General features: G+C 37.1%; 1 protein-coding gene across 2 annotated transcripts; it reads right to left on the reverse strand.

Annotated features, from left to right (window-relative positions):
• Positions 1-972: 972 nt before the first annotated feature.
• Positions 973-26,909, reverse strand: slmb (beta-transducin repeat containing E3 ubiquitin protein ligase slmb). 2 transcript variants are annotated; one of them, XM_076132869.1, is made up of 12 exons: positions 26,770-26,909; positions 22,548-22,664; positions 22,216-22,324; positions 21,648-21,834; positions 20,782-20,917; positions 19,506-19,634; positions 17,331-17,522; positions 16,498-16,641; positions 14,921-15,111; positions 13,731-13,848; positions 11,719-11,901; positions 973-11,445 (listed from the first exon to the last, which is right to left on the reverse strand). In XM_076132869.1, the coding sequence occupies exons 1-11, from the start codon at positions 26,809-26,811 to the stop codon at positions 11,719-11,721; spliced, it is 1,548 nt and encodes a 515-aa protein (XP_075988984.1). In that variant the 5' UTR covers positions 26,812-26,909; the 3' UTR covers positions 973-11,445. The 2 variants fall into 2 exon arrangements, with proteins under 2 accessions (XP_075988984.1, XP_075988983.1); XM_076132868.1 differs by having other exon boundaries at positions 11,719-11,904.
• Between the last annotated feature and the right edge of the window lie 395 nt (positions 26,910-27,304).

Here is a 27,304-nt window from a genome sequence, read left to right on the forward strand (position 1 = left end):
TTAGATAAACTACCCTTTTTACCTCAGAAACCGGGGGTTATTCGAAAGCCTTGTACGCAAGATTCGCGGTTGTCTGAGGCATACAAAATTCAATGGCAGCCTTATACAGCTGACGGTAGCCCGTTTGATATAGCTTCTTTATTTTGGACCTATCTTTATATATATAATTCTTCTGTAAGTGTGTATGTCACTGAACTTCTCTTAAACGACTGGATCGATTTTGATGAAATTTTTGTGTGTTCAAGGGGATCTGAGAATGGTTTAGATTCACAATTTTGTCAGCTGGACAATGTGTTTTTAATTAATTTTTACAAATTAATGACGTGTAGACAGGACAACGTCTGTCGGGTCCGCTAGTAATGATTATAAATTATAATCTAGATAAATCGTGCATGCCAAGGCTCTCTTATTTTGTCGGATTTAAAAAATTTGAAATTGTGTTTTATATTCTTGAGTGTGTATTGTGTATCTCAGCTGCCAACTAGTGTGCAATGTACATTGCTGTGTGTGCAATCACCACAGTGTTTAAAAAGAAGCAATGTATAGTGATTATCAAATGATTGTCAAATGAGATACATAATAATAATACACGGGTTTATCACGTATCTCAGTTGACAACTAGTGTACGTCAAATTGATGGTCACTTTAGTACATTGCTGCAGCTGCTTTGATGTAACGTGTTAATCACTATAATCTAAGAGAGAAAACAATGTACAGCGTAGTGGTTTTCAAATAGTTGTCAACTGAGATACGTGACAGCTCCCCCTTGGTCATAAAGTTATTTTATTAACTTAAACTTCCGCGATGTATGTTTAATGCACAATACTATACGGGAATTAACGCGAACATGCATTTTACGGTTTACCTCGAAATTGCGCGTTCACGTTAATTTAAATATTCAGTTAATGGTAGATTATCACCTTTCTTATATTTCTTTAATTGTTTATGGTTGTATTAACTTTTTTAATTGAGGTGTCTATGGTCCGAGGCAACGGTCAGCTCTCATACATTCGATTCTTATTAATTACGGTAATTTGTCTAATTGTTATTTAATTCTATTATATTTTGTTTTTAATCTTTTGAACGCCCTTGGTGTTCTATCATCACAATGTACTCCTTGCATGGGTGACTGCAAACGTGGTTACTTTTCAATAACCTAACTATAGTAAGGGATAAGTTTGTTAATGTCATTTTTGTTAGCGTAAAATAACTTAGGACTATAAATTAAGATAAAACAAAAAATCCAATAATTCGATAACTATTTTTATTTCAAAATAAGACGTTTTTTCAACTACTCACAATCTATCATCTCCCTAAATGGAAAAGGCTGTAATTTTTTTAATTAACCACACGAATATTCTTACAAAAAGAAATATTTTCTAGCTTTGTTACTCCCGTTTCTCAGGTACATTTATCGGTAGTTTATCTATACAATAGCGTTTTAACTCGTAAACTATTGAATAGATAAACTACCACTAAATGTACCTGAAAATTCAAGTAAATTTGCAGTAGTGTCACGTTGACAGCCACCCTATACGGTGCATTTCTAACATCAGTAAAATCGGTCCCTATGCTACAATTACCTATCTACCGGTATATAACACTGTACTCTATGCGTTAGCTATAAACTTAACGAGGCACGGCCATTATTGCTTATATCACGATACTTTTAACACTATAATATATGCAGCTATGACTTATGATGAGTAAGATACTAAAGGAAAGTAAAGGAGCTCGTGGCTTAGTTAACAACAGCCGCGCGGATCGATCTCTGAGGTTAAGCCATCCTTACCGAGGTTGATTTGTGGATGGGTGACCATCTTATACATATTGAGTTCCTCCGTGTTTCGGAAGGCACGTTAAATTGTGGGTCCCGGCTGTCATTTTCGAAGATCTTTGACAGTCGTTAACAGTAGTCAGAAGCTTGAAAGTCTGACAACCAGTCTTACCGAAGAGTATCGTGTTATCTCAGGTAACTGGGTTGCGGAGGTCAGATAGGCAGTCGCTCCATGTAAAACACTGGTATTCAGCTGCATCCGGTGAGACTGGAAGCGGACTCCAACATAGCTTGGAAGAAAGGCTAAGCTAATATATATACTTATGTTGAGTAAGTTATACTAAAGTACTTTTGTCCCGTACATTATGCAAATCTGAATATATAACTCAAAGGTCCGGAGGACCGACTTATGTGCAGTTTCTGAGTAGGTACATTTGGCGGTAGTTCAATAGCGTTTTTTTTATATAAGTTTAAACGCTATTAAATAGATAAACTACCGCTAAATGTTCCTCAGAAACCGGGGGATAGTGATCTATCAACGCACAGCCCAAACCACTGCACGGATCGAGCTGAAATTTGGCATGCAGGTAGATGTTATGACGTAGGCATCCGCTAAGAAAGGATTTTGATCAATTCTACCCCCAAGGGGATAAAATAGGGGATGAAAGTTTGTATGAAAATTCTGTCCTAAGTCACAAATCACGTGGACGATGTCGCGGGCAAAAGCCCAACGCAAACCAGCGGATCCGCGGCAAAAATACTGAGTATTGGTGGTCGTAAAAATGGAGAGACTTGTTTGTTTTTACAGCCCAAAATTGATACAGAGCGCCGGAAATCGTTTACAATAGACAGCCATGGGGAAGATCTTTACCCAGTAGTCGGACGATATACGCTAACAATAATAATAACACCCCTTCCCAATAGCCCAAATAGTTATTTCCCATTAGTTTTGCCATAGTTCCACACAGTCCGGTGATTGTCCTTGGGTGCATTTTATAGTGTAAACAAGGATAATCACCGGATTGTTTCACCATACATTATTGAAAGATTAAAGCAGTCGTAAAGGGCCTTTAAGTGTTGGTTTCGGCCCTACGGACGCATTCCAACTGTCCGGGACTCTGTAGTCCCGAGATATGAAACAGACGTACATAATAATAATAATAAAATAACATGAATTATTAGCCGTAACTGCATATATCAAAGTGGTTTTATCAGAAAGCATCGATTTATAACTATTTTAACAATAATTTGTGGCGTTCAAAAGATAATATATCATGGTTATCGGAACATTGTTATTATATTTATACTCCATTAAAAAGTTACATTATTCAGACGTTAGCTTGCATTTTTCAGAAAACACAATATTTCTCTATTTTATGTACCTATAAGTTAAGTATGTCATTAGAAGCTTTTGTTTAAGTTTGTGGGGTCGTCAATATTGTCCCCCGGCCGCCATTTTAGAAACAGTGGTTTGGGGCTAGGGATATGGGTGGCGACCCCAGAAACTGATAGGGGGTCATAAAAGCTAAGCTTAACATTTGTGGGGTCGCCAACTTCAAATTTCACCCCTTTTTCCGAAATTGCAACCGAGGGACAGCGATGCTCACCCTACAAACTTCAAATTATGCTTCTTCTACAAAACTGCGTGCTCTGAAAAACGCATGTAAGTCCTGAAAACTGTAACATTTCAATGGATTTTGATATATTTATTTCTATTCGTCTACATACTTCGGGCAAGGCATTTTTATCTCGTATCTTTACAAATTTGCGGGTGGAATGCGTTTTTTGCGCTTGGCAGTTTTACAAGTAGGTTTACATAAGTACTTATAAGCCAAATTAATGAAATGCCGCGAAATATTTATACATTTTTATACAAATTTGCTATATTTATAAGGTTTTTTTTTTTTGGATAAACTAACTTCCGTTCTCAATAACTTATCGATAGTAAACGATAAGCTACTACCGATATGAAAAAATGTTGTTGAAGTTAACTTTAGTAAGGCTTATCTTTAACTAAAGAAAGGTTATTGAAAACGGCTTGTAAAATATAAAACAAAAGCGAAATAAAATTGGACGTATTTTCTTAAAAACTATTTATATATTTTTTTGTATTTTTCCTTCGTAAACAACTAATAGAGGCTTTTCACTCTTACAAATAACAGCGTACCATTAATAATTACAATTATTTACAGTTTTCTAATCTGACAACCCTATTTTAGGGTTGTAACCCGTAATAAGGTTATCCCAAAATAAGGTTATTAGATTAAAAAATAAAGAATGAACAAAAAACGCATCATACCCGCGGCGAATTTACAAATTACCTAATTTTCTATACTTTATACAAAATAATTATTTTATTCAACGAAAATCGCAGAATTTATCGCACACACGTAACATTGTTTAAAAAAAAAAACCTTTAGACATCTCTAGCTTTTACTTTACCAAAGAAAATGAGAAAATCAAATAGGATTGTCACAAAATACACATTGAAAATAATTTATGAACGATATTATCACACAATTGCCGTCAATTTAACCAGCAGATAGATAATCCGACACTTATTTATACACTGTGAAGCTTATACTGTTGATAAGTTAACTGATACTGTTTGTTTTTCAAAAGACAACTCCCGCACTAAGAATTGCTGTCAATTACTGCTAATGGTTGCCTGGAAGAGGTTGCCACTGTGCGATAAGGCCGCCAATTATTGTACCTTTATTTTAAGTTTGTTCGTGTTTCCTTCATGTACAATAAAGAGTTTTTCATTCATTCATTCAATTACGTAGCATTTTTGTTAAGGTTTTAACATGCATTTTGTGACCTACTATTAGTATTTATTCTATATAAGTAATTACAATCGTTAGGGCCGAGAAATAAACGTATTTTCAAAATATCTTCTCAAAAAAGCTATCTATATTTTTAACAGTGCTTGAATGAATGCTAACTCCCCAACCCGCACTTGGCCAGCGTGGTGGACTCAAGGCTTGACCCCTCCCTCAATATGGGAGACCTTTGCCCAGCAGTGGGACATTACACCACGTTTATTATTAAGATATTAGGTATATTAAATTTATTTATAAAAGCCGTCGGACCTGCGCCTGATCTCTCACTGGTCGTGTCGGTTATCCGTCCCACCGGACTATGAGAGTGAAGGAATAGAGAGTGTACCTGTGTATTGTACACACGCGAGATTATAAATAAAGTCCTGCACAGTTCAATGACACTGGTAAATAGCCAAAAATTGACTTAGAGGACATTATTTACCTCCGGTTTCGGAGGGACATTTAGCGGTAGTTTATCTAATCAATAACGTTTTTTTTATATGAGTTTAAACGCTATTGGATAGATAAACTACCGCTAAATGTAATTCAGAAACCGGGGATAAGTCTCTGTTTTTCAAGCCGTGGACGGCTTAGGCCGTGCCTTGTAGTAATAAAATTATAGTTTTTTGAGGAAATATTTTGGAAATACCTTATTAGTTTGTATAATAATTTAAGTAATGCTCTAAGATCGGTCAGGCGGATAGGACAATCGATATTTGAGACAAATACTAAAACCTCACTCAAATCTAAGTGACACTCAAATCGCACTATCTATACTTAAAACGTGTACTTAAACGACAGATACATTTGAGCGTTACTTAAAACTGAGTGAGGTTTCAATATTCGACTGTAAGTTCAATATAAAAGGTTTTAAAATAACACATTTTCGTTTAAAATTATATCGCGATTATTTTAGTTACTTTTTTCATATTCCATCCATTTTCATGTCTCAATACGCGCCATTTAAGTTTGTATGTCTGAGTATAGCCACAAGTCGTTGCGTAGAAGCTGCTTGTTGCTAAATTCAGAGATATAAAAGTAAATAGCGCGAAATCGTTTCATCATTTTACAGTGTTGGGTAAATCATAGAAAACGTTAGTTTTAAATCCATTTTAAGAAAGAAAATATTTTACTGAGAGAGGTTTTAAATCATTTTCTTTTGTTGAAAAATGTTGATGACTGGGTTGCATTTTTTTCTCCCAACTTTGAATACAAACAATTTTTCGTCAAAAATATATCCAAAATGTTACATCCGTTCTCGAGTTTCGCGCTAAGCATTCAGCTATACATTTTTTCTCGACGGTACGTAAAGCCTAGCACTTCATAATTTTGTTTATTATTATATTATTTCAGTACATTTGTATAATATTTACATATTTGTCGTATTTGTTATTGTGTGACGAAATTCATTACGCGTTTATTGTTAAGAGGGGAGGCAGAAGTGTGTACCACAGTTATAAAATTACCTTCTTTATACAGGGTGTGGTGTAAATAATCCTTTAACAGCGGATGGGCGACCACCCGCCTAATCAAAAAATTCAAATGTATCTCTGGCATAACTATCATAGTTTTTGAAATTTCGGCCATTTTGTGTGTTTTTTAAGAAAGCGATTTACGCTCGTACTGGCTTCGCTGGCGAAATTTCAAGAACTATGATACTTATGCCAGAGATAAATTTTAATTTTTATATCAGTCGGGTAAAGGATTATCCATTATTTACGCCACACCCTGTATACATACATGATAGTTTGAATAATACTAGGGGACTGAACCGACATTGTTCGGGTATAGTACAATTTTATTCCTGAATGAAGTTTTATACCATGGATTCGGACTGAAGATACATTTTTTTTAACCCATTACTGTCCCACTGCTGGGCAAGGGTCTCCTGCCAAAAGAGGGGGTGGGGTCAGGCCGTGAGTCCACCACGCTGGCCAAGTGCGAGTTGGGGAGTTTAACATAATTAAAGAAAATAAAAAATCAGACATCGAATTAAATGTGACAAACACTTCTAACTCCCCTCTTTGAAATATAAGCGTGATATTACTAAAGAGATCTTTATTATGCCACACGACAAACTGTGGGCCGTAATCAATGACTTATTTGACACCTTTCGAATTGGCCGACTGGCCGAAATCAAAACGTATTTAAGATTTATTTTATGTAAAGGCTAACCCCCTTATTCATAAACACACTATAAACCTATTTTAGTTAAAAAACTACTACAATATGTTTTCTCTCTTTCATTTCGCTACGGAGTGAAAGAAACAAAACCTTTTATAAGGCTTTCATAACTTCATATATTTTTATGAATAAGAGGATAACAGTATTTTGGGTACTATTTTCAAAGCACAATTAAATAAAATTTCGATATAGGTATTTCGGTTTACAATTTGACGAAGTTTTATTTCATATAAAATATTTAGAAGATATTACTGCTTTGCTTTTATTGAGAACGAATTTTGGAATTACGGATTTTTGATCTTTTAGTACTAAATTTTATAGCACTTCGGGTGCTCCCAAAATTAATTTTCAAAATTAACTTCTTGTTGTGAAATTAGTTAAATTTATCGAACATATTTTCCTCAAGTTGTGAATTTTTCGGTCTTCAGAATGTTTTTTGGACCCAGTAGATAGATACCCGTCAGATAAAGTGACGGTTAAAGTTTAATATCCAGTACTTTAGTCGTTTTACTTTTGTATAGAGGCAGCGTCGAAAGTCGCAATCATAATAAATTATATTTTTACGATTTTTATATTTCATTCTTAAATATAACTTTCCTGTCGGTCTCGATTGTTGCCAATTAATGAAGGTTGAACTGTTTTACATAATCCTTTAGTAGATCGATAGATTATATTTAAAGGAAAATTACTACACCGATCGTCTACCTAAGCAGGAATGCAAGTGAATGTAGCAGTAGCTAGTCTAGATGTGACGTTTTTTTAAGCCTGAACGGCTGAACCGATATGGATGAAATTTTGGTAATGATATAGATTGTACCTCGGGGAGGAACACAAACTATAATCCTCAAAATGACATATAAAAATCGCATTCTGTAAAATAAAGTTTAAGTCCATAATAAGTTTTCAAATGAAAACTGGTCTTGTTTCTCATATTCTCTCAATTTGAGAGAAAATTCGTGCCCGGTTGGAGAACATGCTGTCTCGGTTGGAAAACATGGTGCCTCAGTTGGACAACAAGTTGGACAACATGCCAGAAAGTTGGACAACATGTTGACTCGATTGGACAGCAAGTTAGTGATGCTTTAGAACATGTTCGTCCGATCAGACATGTAATTTGTCAAGTTACACAACAATTTGGTTCAGTTGGACAACAAGTTGGTCCGGTTGGCCAACAGGTTGGTCTCAAAAATAACTAATAACTAACTTAGAGTATACCAACACTTGTAGAATCGAACGTTTCGGTCGTTGTATCATCAACACCAAAATCTGATTTATACAACAATACGCAATTTGACAGTCGTTAACAGTAGTCAGAAGCTTGAAAGTCTGACAATCAGTCTTACTGGGTTTCGTGTTATAACCCAGGTAACTGTGTTGTGGAGGTCAGATAGACAGTCGCTCCATGTATAAATACTGGTATTCACATCCGGTGAGACTGGAAGCCGTCTCCAACATATTACGAATAAAGTTTGATTGTCTTAGTACAAAAATTATAGTTGTCACAAAACTATTTCACTACATCGAACTTTTAGTTTCGCTTGTAAAGTATTGGACGCGTCGTCGAGGACTATTGCGCTTCGATCACCCGATTGTTAGAACAGTCAACCGAGAGTCCTCTGCACTGTGTCTACGTTCAATTTGCTTACACCTACTTGTGTTCAAGTTATTTTGCAACATATCTATACTAATATTATTAAGCTGAAGAGTTTGTTTGTTTGTTTGAACGCGCTAATCTCAGGAACTACTGGTCCGTTTTGTGAAATTCTTACAGTGTTAGATAGCTCATTTATTGAGGACGGCTATAGGCTATATATCATCACGCTACGACCAATAGGAGCAGAGTACCAGTAATTAATGTCACAAAAACGGGGGAAAATTCACCCATTCTCTCCTATTGGACGCAAGCGAAGTTGCGCGGGTCTGCAAGTATTATCTATACATACAAACTTATCAGTCTAGACTTTATTTCACTATGTTGGAGTCCGCTTCCAGTCTCTCCGGATGCAGCCGGCAGGCATAATATTTACGTATTGTCGTATTCATCAGATTTTAGCATTGAAATTATTTAAATACATATGCTTAATGCTACTTAGTAGCAAATATTAGTAAAAAAAGCATCAACTAGCATATTACGCGAGTTTATTTCAAAAACGACGTAAGTACTATCAAATTCCTTTAATTATACGCCTTTTTCTATTAAATACTATCGATTTTATATAAATAAGTACCGGTTAGCGAATCTGGTGGAATTTAAACAGACGTTTTCTAACGTTTACTGTCTTTATCTACCGAATATACTACCCAATACTTATGTAAACCGTGAAACATGTTTTATCCAAGATAACTTGCATTTATTGAAAGAAAAATATCTCAACTGTGGGACTTAAAACCTTTTTCTTAAAAGACAAATTCCTTCACAAAATTACTGAGGCTTACACGTCGTCGCTTTAAACCAAACGGCCACAAATAAAAATTTAATATTTTAAAAAAGACTTTCAACAATTTCGCACGATAAACAAAAAAAGTCATTAACCCTCGGTTTCTGAGGTACATTTAGCGGTAGTTTATCCATTCAATAGCGTTTAAACTCATATAAAAAAAACGCTATTGAATAGATAAACTACCGCTAAATGTACTCAGAAACCGGGCATAAGTCTTTTATAAACCCAAAAAGATGCTTTTTTTTTAAATTAAAATAAGAATTCTAAAATTAGTGGCCCACTTGTTTTAAAGCAACGATAAGTGTGTAAGATATACTCAAGAGAACAAAGTCGTAACCGACATACCATTCTATGTACTTACGTCGTTCCGAACAAGCTAACTACCAGTAGCTCGATTCTCTACTACTATCGACTACCGACAACCGGCTAACTATCGAGAAATTTTACTCGCAAATCTGTTTAGCGCCTCTACCGGACTCCGTATGAACTATTTTGGCAGTACATTTCGCAGTATAAGAAACAGATGAACGTATCTACATTTTAATAATTGGGTAGTTGACTGGGTTAAAGAAAAAATATTCAACTCGTACTCGTAAAAGGACTAAAAATGCTCAGACTATGTAGCTTTTTTCGTAAATAATGTTCAAATTGTAATTATAACAGACTGCCTCTGTGCCTCTGTGGCGCGGTCGGTAGTATATGCGTCTGCCGTGCAAGAGGTCTCGGGTTCGAATCCTGGGTCGGGCCAAAAAGTCTTTTCTGAGATTTTCTGTTAAGAATTTCTTAGAGATTGCCCGGAGTTGGGAAGTTGAGGTCAAAGACCTCCGTGCCTCGGAGAGCACGTACAGCCGTCGGTCCTGCGCCTGACCTCTCACTGGTCGTGTCGGTTATCCGTCCCACCATACTATGAGAGTTATGGAATAGAGAGTGTACCTGTGTATTGTGCACACTCTTGGACACTATAAACAAAGTCCTGCACAGATGGCCAGTTTCAATGAAACTGACCGCCGTAGCCGTATATCGGCTAGGAGGACATTATAACAGACTGAAATATTTTAATAGACACTCATTTGATACCAACGAAAATACGTGTATAGTCACTACGTCGTATTTCTATACTAAAAATGTGTTTTTGACATTTCATAAAGAGTAGCTGATACAGACTCTTTATATACTATATTTTACAGGAGAGCGAAAATACTTCGAAAATTCGTCACTTCAAACTTTACTTACTCATTTACAGTGATAGTATATAGTTGGTCTTCTTCTTCTTATCGTATGGTTAGTGGTCAACCTAGTGTCTAAGTTGTTCAAGCCCGAAGGCCTTTGACGTGGCTTAACGAATGTTATCTTAAGTGATAACAACCGGGATCGACGTTTTACGTGTGCAGTGATTTCAATTTAGTTTTTTTTGTATCAAAGGTTACTTATGTGCGAGTGTTCTTCGACACGTTTGATGAAAATCGGTTGAGCCGTTAAAAAGTTGTAGGGGGTGAAAGTGAGGGGAGGAGAGGAAATTTACTCGGATGAGGTCCCAAATAGCTTCATATGATGAGAAAGTTGGTGGTAAGAATATAAGAATGGCCTAACCTAACTAGCCAATATATAAAAAGTATGAAAAAAACATCTATACTAATATTATAAAGCTGAAGAGTTTGTTTGTTTGAACGCGCTAATCTCAGGAACTAATGGTCCGATTTAAAAAAATCTTTCGGTATTAGATAGTTCATTTATCGAGGAAGGCTATAAGCTATATAACATCACCCTACGACCATTAGGAGCGGAGTAGCAACGAAAAATGTTACGGAAACGGGTAAAAATTTAATCCATGCTCTCTCATGTGACGCAAGCGAAGTTGCGCGGGTCAGCTAGTTAAATATAAAATTGGGGGTTTTTTTAATGTATACTTATGATACGCTCATCTGTTTCTTATACGCGATTTTACAGGTCAAAATGTCGTAGTAAGTAGAGAATATCGCTACAGCATATGTATTTAATCCACAATTCATTTTCTAGTCTTATTCTTAAACAACTTACTAACACGTAAGTTCTGTCGGCCGTCCACTCTCATAGAGGTTGATGTTGTCGCCGTAGTAACAAGTGCATGGTCATTACGTCGTCATGGTAACGGAGACTGTGACGTCATGTCGCCGTGTGACGTCACCGTGCGCTCGCGCGGCCCTTAGTGATAACAAGTCTTGTGTTGTCCTTAGCTAACTACCTGTAAGGGAAAGTTATGTTATTTATTGGGAGATTTATGCCCGGTTTCTGAGGCACATTGCACGGAAGTTTATCTATTTAAATTGTCATGTTTATATGAGTTTAAACGCTATTGAATAGTTGTAATTTAATAGTTTAAACCACGGTTAAATATACTTCTGAAATTAGGTTTAAAACAGTGATAGTCAAGTGGTTTAAAATGCGTCGATGTTTCGTACAATGTGGGAGGGGGGCGCGCGAGGGGCGCGGGCGCGGGGTGCAGTAAGCTAGTTACCTAATCATAGAGCTCGTGCTCCCGGTCGCGGTCCCGCTCCAGGTCGTGGGGGCGCGCGAGGGGCGCGGGCGCGGGGGAGGCGCCGCCGTAGTTGAGGAAGTCCCACACGAGGATGGTGTCGTCGTGGGAGGAGGACACGATCTGGAACTCGTCGAACTGCAGCCGGAACACGCGGCCCGTGTGCTCCTGGGGGAATTCACCACTCATTACCCGCTTACACACACATATTAAAACAATAAAAATCAAATATTCTCAAAGCCAAATGCCTAGCCTTTCTTCGAACTATGTTGGAGTCGGCTTCCAGTCTCACCGGATACAGCTGAATACCAGTATTTTACATGAAGCGACTGCCTATCGGACTTCCACAACCCTGTTACCCGGTTTATAACACGATACCCTGTCTAGACAGTCTGACAGATAGTTTGACAACCAGTCTTACTCTCGGTACGACTGGTTGTCGGACTTTCAAACTTCTGGCTACTGTTAACGGCTGTCAAAGATTTTTGAAAATTGCAGCTGGGCTTCACAATTTAACGTGCCTACCTTCCGAAACACGGAGGAATTGGATATGATTATAATGGTCACCAATCTACAGAACAACATCGGCAAAAGTGGCTTAACCTCAGAAATCGATCCGCGCGGCTGTTGTTAACTAAGCCAGGGCACAGAACAATAAGTACTAACGTACAGAACAAGCACTCCCCGTAACAATTTATAGAAATAACGACTCTTGCTACTAAGCAACAAAGTCTAATTCAGCTCGTATAAGCGCTCCGTACCTAACGACATATTCACCTAAGTATTCCCGCTCTCTTTAAGCGCGTAAAGCTGTCACTGTCTGGCGTAGAGTAACGCGTTACCTATGACGCTAGGGTTGTCGGCTCGCCGCCGCGCCGCATCGTTGCTACCTGTTTTGGTTTGTTTACATTTTTACTATTTTATATTCTTCATATGTCCTAAACCTGAGAACCGATTTATATCATTCAAACGGATAAAATAGTTTTAGTCTTAGACCTTTCATTTGATACCAAAATCGTTGAAATATCTCCATAAACGAAAAGTCACATTTGCAAGTTGCTCTCGTAATTATAAAGTATCAAATTCCTTAATAATTCAGACATGAGTCCATATTGTTAGTATCAACAAAGTAACTAATTATAGTTAGTACTATTATTTTGTGGTAGGTAGGTAGGTACTGTAAAGTTTAATAGTTTTTAATGAATTTGAACTTCCCTTTCCTCATCTGTAGGTAATGAAAAAAATTACAAACCCTCGTCCTTCTTTTTCGACAAACATCCATCAAATGAGCAATGCTTTAAACCTGCCATTCTATTTCAATCGTTTTTATAATAATATTACTCATAAAACTTCTAATAAACGCACGCACGAGCCCTACGCGTGAGCGTCGACACTCGACTCCCGGAGTGGCGCCGACGCCACGCGAATTTATAGGCACTTATCGCTGTAGGTAGAGTGACGGGGGCCAGGCCAGGGGCCCCTCCACCGAAGTTTGTTAAATCTATACTAATACTATAAAGCTGAAGAGTTTGTTTGTTTGATTGTTTGCTTGAACGCGCTAATCTCAGAAAATACTGGTCCGATTTGAAAAAATATTTCAGTGTTAGATAGCCTATTTATCGAGAAAGGCTATAGGCTATATATCATCACGCTACGACCAGTAGGAGCAGAGAACCAGTAAAAAATGTTACGAAATCGGGGAAAATTATGACCATTCTCTCTTATGTGACGCAAGCGAATTTTCGCGGGTCAGCTAGTAAATTATATTTATTACTAGCTTTTACCCGCAACTTCGTCCGCCACCTGAATTTTTCCATGGGAATGCGTCATTTTCCCGGGGTAAAAGTAGTCCTTTCTCGGGTATCCAAATATGTCCATACCAAATTTCATGCAAATTGGTTCAGTAGTTCAGGCGTGATTGAGTAACAGACAGACAGACAGAGCTACTTTCGCATTAATAATATCAGTATGGATTATAATTAAAAGGTGCTTACCACGAGTGTTCTGAGACAGAGGTCCTGGTGCGGTGTCCGCACGTCGAGCGCGGCCGGCAGGTCCCACACTTTGATCTTACCGTCGTACGCCCCGCTAACTATCCGCTTGTTGTCGAAACTGAAACAATCATTAAGATATAGGCACCTATTTTGTGAACAAGTTCATTCCTGTTTGGATTGCGTTCGAAGTGACACATATTCGTCTTCGTATTTACTATGTTTTTTTGTTTAAAATTCGAACTTTATACATGTTTCATATACATCACAGATTTTAAAGGGATAAGAAATTTCCAACTTGACTAGCGTGGTGGACAACGATTTACCCCTTTATCGGGGGAGGAATGTGTTCAGCAGTGCTTCGCTTGCGTCACAAAAGAGAGAATCTATACAAATATTATAAAGCTGAAGAGTTTGTTTGAACGCGCTAATCTCAGGAACTACTGAACCGATTTGAAAAATTCTTTCAGTGTTAGATAGTCCATTTATCGAGGAAGGCTATAGGCTATCATTACGCTACGACCAATAGGAGCAGAGCACCACTGAAAAATGTTACAAAAATGGGGAAAATTATGACCCATTCTCACTTATGTGACGCAAGCGAAGTTGCGCGGGTCAGCTAGTATGTTATAATTTTCTCCGTTTTTACAAAATTTTTTACTGGTGCTTTGCTCCTATTGGTCGTAGCGTGATGTTATATAGCCTATAGTTTTCCTCAATAAATTGGCTATCCAACAGTAAAAGATGTTTTATTATTTGCACCTTCCTGAGATTAGCACGTTCAAACAAACAAACTCTAAAATTTTATATTAGTATAGATACACACAAAACCTGGAAAAGTAATTGGTGTCTTACCTCGGGTTCGAACCGTTGACGTGAGAGGTGTCAACTTATACCAATCGGCATACATTATATATTAGGTCAGAGAAAAAGTCTTTTCGCATCATAGTATGTATGAATTGGTAATAAAATCTCTTTGGCTTCAAGAATCACAAATGAGTACACGGTTCATTAGGTTTCTTTCAGTGAGCTCGTGAGGTACCCAAATATCGAGCTTTTTTGTGTAGAGAAAAGATTTTATTACCAGTTCATACATACTATAACGCGAAAAGACTTTTTCCCCGACCTAATATTTTGAAAACACGTACACAAACAAGTGTTTATATACAATATACATAGTGTATTATACATACCGTATACAACGCACAAGCTCCTCGTGTCCCTCAAGCACTCGTATGCACTGTCCACACTCGATGTCCCACAACCGTATGGTGTTGTCGGAGGAGCCCGACACCACGAGCCGCTCGCGGTACTGCAGGCACGCGATGCCGCGCTTGTGACCGTTCAGTGTCCGCACGAACTCGCACGATGATGTGTTCCATACCTGGGCAACAATAATAATACATACATATACAGAAAAATAAATATCGTGGGACAACTCACATAAGCTCATTTGATTACAAACTAAGCATAGCTTGTACTATGGTAACCAAATAATTGATAAACATACTTATATAGATACACTAGCTGACCCGGCAAACGTTGTTTTGCCATTTAAATTAAAAAATATATATTGTCACTTAGGGGTATGAAAAATAGATGTTGGCCGATTCTCAGACCTACTCAATATGCTCACAAGATTTAATGCGAATCGGTCAAGCCGTTTCGGAGGAGTATGGCAACGAAAACTGTGACGCGAGAATTTTTGTTTTTTTTTGTGAATCTAAACCATTCTCAGACCCCCTTGAACACACACAAAAAATTTCATCAAAATCGGTTCAGTCGTTTAAGAGAAGTTCAGTGACATACACACTTACAGAAGAATTATATATATAAAGATTAACAACCAGGCTCAGTACAAATACTCGTGCTAATCACAAAAAGATTTGTCCCGGGTGGGATTCGAACCCACCAGACGCGGCGCTACGGTTATTGCGGCAAGATGACCGCTTAAACTACGGCTAAGGCGGGTATAATGTTTTTACCCGCGGCTGTCCCGTTTCAACAACAAACAGAATACGAGACTTAGCTTCGAATTCACTACTCTGAATAAGTATCAATCGTTATTTCAGATTTATTTTTACATATTTAACTGCACGTTTGGCGCAGTGGTTTAAGCGGTCACCTCGCCGCAACAACCGCAGCGCCGCGTGTGGTGGGTTCGAATCCTACCCGTGACAAATCTTTGTGTGATGAGCACGAGTATTTGTTCTGAGCCTGGTTGTCGATTTATCTACATAAGTATATATTTAGAAGTATATAAGTATGTTTATCAGTTATTTGGTTACCATAGTACAAGCTCTGCTTAGTTTGGAATCAAATGACCGTGTGTGAGTTGTCCAATAATATTTAATATTTTTAATATTTATAGATGTTTACATACATTTATTATCACCCCCTTCTCATAAGGCTCTACCTCCCGAGCTAGTGGTAGATTCAGTAATTGTAACTACTATCATAAGTGTCAATATTTGACCTAACCTAAATGAATAAATTTTGATATTATCACTCCTATCCTATCACAGGAGAGAAACAGGTGTGATGATTATAAACATATTAGGTCAGGGAAAAAGTTTTTTCGCATTGTAGTATGTATGAACTTGTAATAAAATCTCTTTGGCTTCAAGAATCGCAAATGAGTACACGGTTCATTAGGTTTCATTCAGTGATTTGAAAAGATTTTATTACAAGTTTATACATACTATAATGCGAAAAGACTTATTCCCCGACCTAATATTTGGCCGTACAAATAATACGAAAGTAATCTCACCTTAATAGTACGGTCGCCGCTAGCACTGACGATGTATTTCTCGTCGAAGTCCACCACGTTGACGGCGGCGCGGTGCCCCACGAGCACTCTCCTCAACATGATCTCTGTCGTCGACGTCATGTCCCATACTGCTATTGAACGATCCTGCAACAGACATACATTTAATTAAAGTTCACAATGTTCGAGACTAAAAACATGGTGGAAATTTAAAGATAAACCCTGTGGATTGTGGGTAACAAATTATATATTATATATCAGCCTAGCCTTTCTTTCAACTATGTTGGAGTCGGCTTCCAGTCTCACCGGATGCAGCTGAATACCAGTGTTTTACATGGAGCGACTGCCTATCTGACCTCCACAACCCAGTTCAGTTACCAGAGTTATAACACGATACCTTTCGGTAAGAATGGTGGCAGACCTGACTATTTTCAACGACTGTCAAATTGAAATTGAAATAGTCAAATTTTTGAAAATGAATCGGTACTCACGCAAGCTGTGTACTATACAATTTGCAGCACAACTTCAGTCTTGATTTCTTCCTTCACTGACGTTAGGCGCGTACGGTACATAGCGACGAGTGTTTTTATATAATATGCGACCGATGTCAACGTAGAAGGAACTGATGGTTAATATCATAACTTATTGCTATTCTCATCTTACTACAAGTGACAAATAACCATCTAACTATAGACACAAAAACTAAGGCATGATTGTTACCTACGCTGACGTCGCGCGTCCGGCGCGTACGGTACATATCGACGCTAACGTACAACGCAAAAGTTTCTAACCGATATCAGCATAGGAAGCGACCTTATATGATATTATAATCTCACCTTACTACAAGTGACCATCATGCCGTTACAGAAGCGCAGGTGCAGCACGGCCTCGCAGTGGTGTATGAGCGTGTTGAGCATGGCGCCGGTGTTGACGTCCCACACGCGCACCGTGCTGTCCGACGAGCCCGAGATGATGGCGCGCTCGTCGTACTGCAGGCACAGCACCGAGCCCGTGTGGCCTTGCAGCTCCTGCGGACGACAGTATACTGTTACTAATTTATACTAATATTATAAAGCTGAAGAGTTTCACACCAATGACTTTTCGAAGTTATGTGTGTATTAGAAATAATTATCACATGCTCCAACGGTGAAGGAAAACATCGTGAGGAAACCTTGCATGCCTAAAATTTGTTTAATACATTTATTGAGGGCATGCAAAGTCCCCAACCCGCACTTGGCCAGCGTTGTGGACTCAAGGCCTAAACCCTACCTCATTACGGGAGGAGACCCTTGCCCAGCAGTGGGACAGTAATGGGTTAAATTTATTATTTATTATGAAGAGTTTGTTTGTTTGAACGCGTTAATCTCAGGAACTACAGGTCCGATTCGAAAAATTATTTCAATGTTAGATAGCCCATTTATCGAAGAAGGTTATAGGGTACATATCATCACGCTACGACTATTAGGAGCAGAGTACCAGTAAAAAATGTTACAAAAACGAGGAAAATTTTGACTCATTCTCTCTTATGTGACGCAAGCGAAGTTGCGCGGGTCAGCTAGTAGTGTTATAAGACGGTACCTCCCTCGCAAGTGGTAGATTCATTAACCGGGTCCTGACTGAGTGAGCAGCCTCGACAATATCTCGGTCCCGCTCATTTTGATCTGAAAGAGACCTAGATATTGCCTTGCGAGGCTGCTCGCTCAGCCAGGAGTTCAAGACCTGGCTATTGGTGTGTTGCTTTGGGTTGTACGAACCCACTAATGACTTTCCATAAATGGTGGAGGAAAACATCGTGATGTAACCTTGCATGCCGAGAGTTCTTTAGAACAGTTCTTGTAGGTATGTAAAGTCCCCAACCTGCAATTGGCCAGAGTGATGGACTCAAGGTCATTCTGAGCGAACCATTGGCCAGAAGTGAGACATTAATGGGTTAAATTTATTTGTAAAACCTTGTGTTTTTTCTTTTTTATAGCCAATTCCTTTATTTAAAGACATCTCCTGCACTATGTATGGCTCTTGTGTCGCGGGGACTTTTACAAACATAGAAATAACGGATACAAAGTACGATCAGACCCGAAACAATTATTTGTGGATCGCACAAATAATTGTTTCGTGTGGGAATCGAACACACGACCCACGACCTCCCGACGCAATGGTAGCGGCGTGGCGACCTAAACCACTGCGCCACGGAGGCAGTCGATAAATACTATATTTTGCAACGTGCCGCTGAAATAGCTTATTTCCTTCAACGTATGGATAGAGTTAGGGGATAAGATTCATGTAACAAACAATAAAATAACATTGTTGGATAATTGAAAAAACTTAAATGTCACACATACTAAATAATAAGAAAATGTAATCAAAACTGTAACACCCTATACAAACAATCAAAGTACATCAAACGGTGCGGCAACGTCGCGTGAGCCGCCCGTCCAATAGCAGACCGCTAGGAAAGAGAGGCTTTACTGTAGTAGCATTCTTTTTCATTTTAGTTTCATTGATTTGAATATCATATGACTGCTGAGCCCGGAGAACGAACTTTACTCGAGTTGATTATGTACAGGCTGTAGAAATCCATACTAATATTATAAATGCGAAAGTAACTCTGTCTGTCTGTCTGTCTGCTACTCAATCACGCCTAAACTACTGAACCAATTTGCATGAAATTTGGTATGGAGATATTTTGATACCCGAGAAAGGACATAGGCTATATGTATATCATCACGCTACGACCAAAAGGAGCAGAGTACCAGTAAAAAATGTTACAAAAACGGGGAAAAAGTTCACCCATTCTCTCTTATCGGACGCAAGCGAAGTTGCGCGGGTCAGCTAGTTTTTTTAATAAAGTTAATTGTTAATAAGTCGGTATTTCATAACAATAATAAAAAATGTTGTACTTCACATGACTAAGGACCTCTAGCCCTACCCATACGTTGAAGGAAATAAGCCATTGCAGCGGCACATTGTATAATAAACCTGCAAATTAAAAGTTATAAAACGAAGGTACTCACTCTGACACATTGCAATGTTTTCCTATCCCATATTTTGATGGTGTTATCTCTTAAACCTGATACTATCTTGTTGTCGTCGTATTGTAAACAGTACACGCCTTTTGAGTTCTCCGATCTGCAGTTTATCCTCTGTAAAAAATACATAGTTTAATAAATAAATAAAAAATAAAATATTGGAAAAGCATAGTAATTAATAATTATTTTTTTTATAGAAATATATAAAACTAGAGGACGTGTCCGACTTCGTCCAAGAATAGTACAAAATAACCCGTACAATTAACCCACGGAGTTTTTAATCTAATCATCCGCAAATGTGAATGCGAATTTATAAATGATGCGGATGTTCCGCTTTTGCGGATGCGGATGCCAATATCGCAACAACCCTGATACATACATGCATAAATGCTTTAACCCCGGTTTCTGAGGCACATTTAGCGGTAGTTTATCTATTCAAACTGTCATGTTTATATGAGCTTAAACGATATTGAATAGATAAACTGCCGCTAAATGTACCTCAGAACCGGGGGTAAGCCCGTCTTTGTACCACATAAAATCAGTATTTCTCCAATAAGTTTAGGAAGAGGTCATAGAAACTGATTGACATAAGCATATTGCCCACTTTTTCCCACAGAGGTAGGCAGAGAATGCATTAAGTCCACCTATGTACCACTTGTATAAATATATATTAGCTATATTAGCTTAGCCTTTGTTCCAAACTATGTCGGAGTCGGCTTACAGTCTCACCGGATGCAGCTGGATACCAGTGTTTTACATGGAGCGACTGCCTATCTGACCTCCACAACCCAGTTACTTGGGTATTAACACGGTACCCTTCGGTAAGACTGGTTGTCAGACTTTCAAGCTTCTGACTACTGTTAACGACTGTCAAAGATCTTCGAAAATGACAGCCGGGACCCGCAATTTAACGTGCCTTCCGAAACACGGATACCACTTGTATATTGTATATATTATTTATATTACCACTTGTATAAATAAATGAATAAAATCACGCTTTTTCCTATAAGGTTAGGCAGAGATCAGAGAATCTGATTTACATAAGGACGGGGGTATTGTACACTTTTTCCAAAAGGGGGGCAGGCAGAGAATGCATTAAGTCGGCTTACGTACCACTTCCTATATAAATAAATACATAAAATCACGCTTCCTCCCATGAGGTTAGGAAGAGGTCATAGAATCTGATTGACATAAGGTGATTTTGTACACTTTTTCCTAAAGGGGTAGGCAGTGAAACTGATTGACATAAAAGAGTGTTTACCTGCAAGTTGTGTTTGCCCATTCTCCAATTATCTTCTATAGACTGTATATCCTTTATTATCTTGGGGTACAATTGTCTGTAGAACGAGTGTGACGGGTGCTGACACCCGGGCTTCGGTTTAAATAAGTATTGGATCCTGAAACAAATATTTTGATTGTTAAGTACAAGGTTCTTGCCCGCGACTTTGTCTGCATGGTGTGTGATTTAAGACATAGGGGATGAAAGTTTGTATGAAAATTCTATCTTAAATTACAAACTATGCTGACGAAGTCGCGGGCGGCCTCTAGTACTATAAAATTATACTTATCTTACTAATATTATAAAATTGTAAAGTTTGTTTGTTTAAACGCGTTTATCTCAGGAACTACTAGTCCGATTTGAAAAATTATTTAAATAAATAAATAAATAAATAAATAAATAAATAAATATTGTTGGACAACTCACACACGGTCATTTGATTCCAAACTAAGCAGAGCTTGTACTATGGTAACCAAATAACTGATAAACATACTTATATACTTTTAAATATATACTTATATAGATAAGTTGACATCCAGGCTCAGAACAAATACTCGTGCTCATCACACAAAGATTTGTCCCGGGTGGGATTCGAACCCACCACACGCGGCGCTACGGTTGTTACGGCGAGGTGACCGCTTAAACCACTGCGCCAAACGTGCAGTTAAAATTTCAGTGTTAGATAGTCCAGTTATCGAGGAAGGCTATAGACTATATATCATCACGCCACGACCAATTGGAGCAGAGTACCAGTGAAAAATGTTACAAAAACGGGGAATATTATGACCTCTTATGTGACGCAAGCGAAATTGCTCGGGTTAGCTAGTCAGTATATAAGTGGTACATACCATCCGCGTCTCTCCGCCAAGCCTCGCCACAGTGAATCAGTGCGCACTTTCCTCTCGATCAGCTTCTTCCACAGCATACCCTCGGAGATGACCCTCAGCCACTCGCGGCAGACCAGCTCGGCCGCGCACAACGAACTCGCGTCTAAATACGACAGTATGTTCTCGGCCACGTGGTCTAGACCTTTTTCTGTGGACAAATACGTAAGTTCAGTATTTGGAAATAGGAACATGTAATAATCATAGGTATGGATTTTTACGTCATAGTTTAGTAAAAATTTGTTTGAAAACCATACGTCTGTATAGAAATATCTCTTTTTTTTGTGACAACTCCCGCACTAAGTATTGCTCTTGTGTCGCAGGAACTTTTACAAACATACAAACAAAGCAGAACCAGACCCAAATAAATTTTTTGTGAATCGCACAAAAACACCGCGTGGAAATCGAACCCACGATCTCCCGTCACAATGGTAGTCCGTAGAAAAATGCATAACGAATAGTCCTGGCATAGTAAAGCAACATAACCATGGTCTAGAACTAGATGGGTGACCGTAAAGTATGTGTTACTTACTGGGCAGCATGCTGATGAAGTCTCTTTGCAGCATAGGTTTGAGGTACGCGTTGATGTGTCCATGTTGATAATGGCACATGCGTGCCAGGAGTTGCTCCACAAATTCCACCTGTGACAGAAATAAATTGGGTTATAATATAATAATAAATATATAACGAAGAATATAACCCGTAAACGATTGGAAAAAGTGCGCGGATATGGTTTTGACATGGTTGCTTAGTAGAATATAAAAGTGGTCCCGGACTAAGAAAAGGTTGTGAGCCCCCTGCATTGCAACCATTCGGCTATCACTGCTGCATATCGTCTAAAAGAACATTATAATAGTAGTGTACCTGGTCCGTTTCGTTCCATCGTGAGAAGTAGTTGAGGCAGGCGTCTCTCTCGGCTGCGTACGCGGCGCTGCTCGGCATGGGCCGCACCCCGCTGTCCACGCAAGTGATCGACGTCACCTGCAACAGTTATAACACGTGTTACCATGGCAACAGACTGTATGTAGGAAAGGATTACTTGGAGATTCATAGAGAGTGAAGTTTGTAAGAATGGAGATATGTATGTTACGCTTTTTCGTAAAAACGATTGAACGGATTGTGATAAATTTTAGCATTAAGATGGTTTCATAGGAATACATTCGACGGAAGATGCGGCTGGCGTAACTTATTTAGTACTAGAAGCAGACCGCGACTTCGTCCGCGAGAACTCCGGGATATAAAGTAGCCTATGTGTCATTTTGGGTTTTCAGCTTCCTACATACCAAATATTATCGTAATAAGTTCAGTAGTATTTGCGTGAAATAGTAACAAACATCCATACATACATACATACTCAGAAACTTTCGCATTTATAATATTAGTAGGATTTTGATTCCAGAAAATCTTTTGACAAAAGTTGCCTAGTAAGTAAACTTTTGACTGTAGAAAATCTTTGCACAAAGTCAAGATATTTAATAAAATAAAAGTTTTTAGTAAACACCTTACAAATAAAAAACTTATTATTAATGTACCTACACTTATTTTCATCAACAACATCCTTGACAGTATTAAAGATGTCTATCATAGTAAATGCCGATATTTACATGACTCTAAATTATGAATAATTCATGTTATATGCACGTCATGTAACTGTAAACTAATAGTTTCATGTTTTATATGTTTGTATATTTTAAAGTCGCCAATAGGCGAGATTCAAAGCTTATGGATAACTGTTAGATAGTCTATCTGTTAGATTTTACAGTAAACATATGAAGAATACTGTGAATTCCTCTTTATAAGCTGTTATACACTTATTTTAAAGTTTTGTAATTTTTTATAGTCCTGGAACTATTGCTATGCTTGATTTCATCAAAATCAGTTTGTGGTTTAGTTGTGTACACTTAGCACGACTTTCTATAAACCAAATCACATCACAAAACTATTAAGTAGTTTTAGGAATGAGTAGCAAACTTTCATACTAACTTTCCCATTTATAATACTAGGAAGACCTCTTAATCATCAAGGAAACTATCAAAATTGGTAGTGCAGTTTCATAGATAGCATTGTACAAACATAGTTATAGATAGTGACATTGTTTTTAAACTAGTCAGTAGTAGATAGATAGTGTCAATTGCATCTTGTTATTGCAACTCTATCCAGGCACATTTACTTTGTAGATAAGTAAGAAAACAGAACATTATGTTTATTTTTATTAGTTCTTTCAAAACAATATGATAAATAAAAAAATCATCCAATTTGTATTTATGAAAAAAGGGCAAACATTAATGTATGGGAGGTCAACTTAAAAAAATAATTTTATTATGTTATTTGTTGTTATAGTGTCAAAAGAAATACATGGTATGTGAATGAAACAACTGTCTAGCTATCATGGGTCATAAGATACAGCCAAGTGGCAGGCAGACAACAGAGTCTAAGGTAATAAGGTTTGTTGTTCTCTCAAAAAGGGTGTCATTTTAATATGGTTAAATTTCCCTATGTTTTGGAAAAAGCCATATCATAATTTTATGTATATACATCACGTATCGCTATTAAAAATCTTAGTCAGGGCAAACTTCGGCCCAATAAATATTGAGAAATATTAAATTATATTTTAAGAAAAGGCCTATAGTACTTTGGCTGAACCAGAAACCTCACGGCTAGTACTCGGATACACTAGCGACTGTGCCACAGAGTCAATACGTATGTTTTACCCTTAAGGTATAGAAAACAGTCGAGAAACTACAGAACAGCTACATTTAGAAGGATTTTTCTTAAATATATGCCAAAATATATTAACCTCGTTGTTACTTGTGAAGTAACAACAAATTTAATATATTTTGGCTACAATTCTTCATATAATTATAATTAAAAAAACAAGGACAAACAGTTTTCTCTCAAAAAAATCCTTTATTAAACAACAAAGATACATACAAAAGAGAGTTTGTATGTAAAATTAAACAATAACATGACTCAACCAATTTGTGTAACTGTACTCTCACATCAATATGTATGAAGTAAAAAACAAATCATATGTGTAAGATACTAACTTTAGTTTTTGTTTAGAATTCATCTCAGGAACTGCTAAACCTATTTTAGTTAAAACAGATCACATATGGAAAATGTTAACTTTAGTTTTTGTTAGGGATCTAGAAACTACTAAACCAAGTTCCAATTCACAAAACCTATTAGTTCTACATTCAAGTAAAGAGTTTCAACTCTTTCTTCAAAAGATTCAGTTCCATTTTCTCTTTTTAAAATAGCATCAGTCCACATCCAGGTAGGTTATTGTGTATTTCAGTTAAAAACTCTTTTTAATTAATATTGGTGATTGATATGTGTCGAAGATGCATATTATTATTATTAATTTGATAAACACAATATATGAACTGATGTACATACACAATATGCATGCAGAAGTTAGTCTGTCTGCCAGAAACAGGGTTTAATTCCCTCTTACTTTGTTAGACAAAGATTCGGCATAGAGAACATGCATTCTGTTTCTGTGGTGAACACTCAGACAGTATTGGGTTAAATTTAATTTAACTTTGCATGGTTTTTGGAGCTTATTCTATACATCTTATTGTAAAGCAATATTCAAGAGTAAAACCTTTAGAACTTTTAGCCTTTGACACAAGCTCCAAGCTCAGTGCAAGGACCACAGCTTTAAAATTGTCTACAAGTTGAAACTTTAATAGTCAACTTTATTATTACAGAAGGGTAGAGTAACAGGTTGCAGGCCCATCAAGTTATATCAATGTGTGTATGGATGAGATGAACAACATGCAATAAACAGCAACAAGTGGGTGCAGAGCTACAGAAAGTCATCTACCTAACATCATATTCCTTTCCTGCTTTAAAACATAGGTTCCTACTGAGCATACATACATCAATATATATTTTCTTTTAATTTTTATCTTCTCAGTATAGCTATGTTTTAGTATAGGTGTCTCTTTCTAAGAAAAAAAAAATGCCAGTGTTAAGTGTTAGCTACTGATAAATCATAAACAATTTACATTTAGTTATGTATTACTAATAGGAAATAGTATTTGTTTCAAGTGTATCAAGTGCTTTATCTGTTTTTCCACTTTTGAGTGTTAAAAGGATGAACAATTAGAGTATTAGATTACTGTTTGGAGCATCCATTGATTGTAACACATAATAAATTTAATGAAGATTATCCTCATTTGTATCTAAGGAAAACCACAACAAAACAGTGTACAACTACTTCTTAGTTCTAATAAATATGCAGTAAAATAAAAAAATATGAATTATTCATAACCTAGTATTAGCTTGCACATAAATAATGCCGCCGAAAATTCTTCATAATAAACACTCATCATCATAGACTAAACTTTTTTTTATGTAAGTAAAGGTAATCTAGTTTCTGCCTAACAACCTGTTGTTTCGTAATTACCTACATCGAGTTCTAGTCACGAATAATTAATTACAAACAGGATAATGCATTATATCACTGATATACACTAAGGTCTTTCTTCAACTAAATGTTACCGATTGCGAAATTCGTATGGAAAGTGGCACAGACAAGTTTTGAAGAAGCTTTTTTGTTTAAACTTTTTCCGTGGGTTACGAAGTAGGTCAATCATAATAGGATATTGAAAAGCCTTTTACGTTCATAAAAAAGTAATTTCCTGAAGAAATTGAATTTTTTATTGCACTATTTCCTGTTTAACGTGACCAACATTTTGTAAGAAATATTTTGGCCACTGTGTGTAAATAAACGATGTCTTCGCTGTATTATAAAGTACGGTATAGACATCGTATAAGAATAAATCTAAAGTTCTGCAATGAGGAACGACCAAATAGAATATCTTTTTATCCGCATTGCAGGACGACAAATTTTTTTTCATGAACCATTCCAAGAATGTCCAACCAAATAGTGTAGAATTTTGAATAAACGAGTAAAGAAAATGTGGCTAGGGATGTGTGAATCTCTGCCCAAACGTATTTTGTAATCAGATTGGTCACAAAAACACAAAATAATCCAAGCGATTATTGGTAAAAGTAAATATGGCGGCCGAACCATCATGACATTACGGGTTGTTCCATTTAAAGTTTTCTACTTTACCTGGGGCGGTATAGTATCTTCTATCATCCTTTCGGTCTCCATTTTTGCTATTTCACAAGAAACATCAATATTAAGTCCACTGAAACACCACAAAATAATGAAACCACTATCGCTAAATACTCATAGCTCCTCGCATGACGTCAAGCACTACAACTTTTTTTAATTTGACTACACAACTATAGGCACTGAAACTACTAACGCATACAGCCAATGCGAATGGTTTATTTATGATAACTACAGCTTTACGCTTCAAATAGCCTTTGTAGCGTTCTGAGAATTATATTATTATGTATTAGTTTGATCTTTGATTTATGTTTTGATACGAAACAATGCGCGTTTTCTAGTTCATAAAATGAGTCAAAAATATTTTCATATTGTACAGAGTGTAATGGATCGTACACGTTGAAAACGTCATCAAATACTAGTGATTAGCCAACAGCAAGTTTTGATTCAGTCATTTATTATATTGAATCAACCTAAATTGTGTATTAAGTTTATTAATCTATTTTACTATTTTATTGAAATAATCTATTGC

Source organism: Anticarsia gemmatalis, chromosome 29 (genome assembly GCF_050436995.1).
Source record: "Anticarsia gemmatalis isolate Benzon Research Colony breed Stoneville strain chromosome 29, ilAntGemm2 primary, whole genome shotgun sequence".
Lineage (NCBI taxonomy): Eukaryota > Metazoa > Arthropoda > Insecta > Lepidoptera > Erebidae > Anticarsia > Anticarsia gemmatalis.

Coding starts and splice junctions, on each gene's coding strand:
- slmb (XM_076132868.1), bottom strand. CDS start 26,811: ATGGAGACCGAAAGGATGATAGAAGATACTATACCGCCCCAG. Junction 22,325..22,547: donor GATGGAACGAAACGGACCAG/GTACACTACTAT, acceptor TTTCTGTCACAG/GTGGAATTTGTGGAGCAACT. Junction 15,112..16,497: donor GCGGCGACCGTACTATTAAG/GTGAGATTACTT, acceptor ATTGTTGCCCAG/GTATGGAACACATCATCGTG.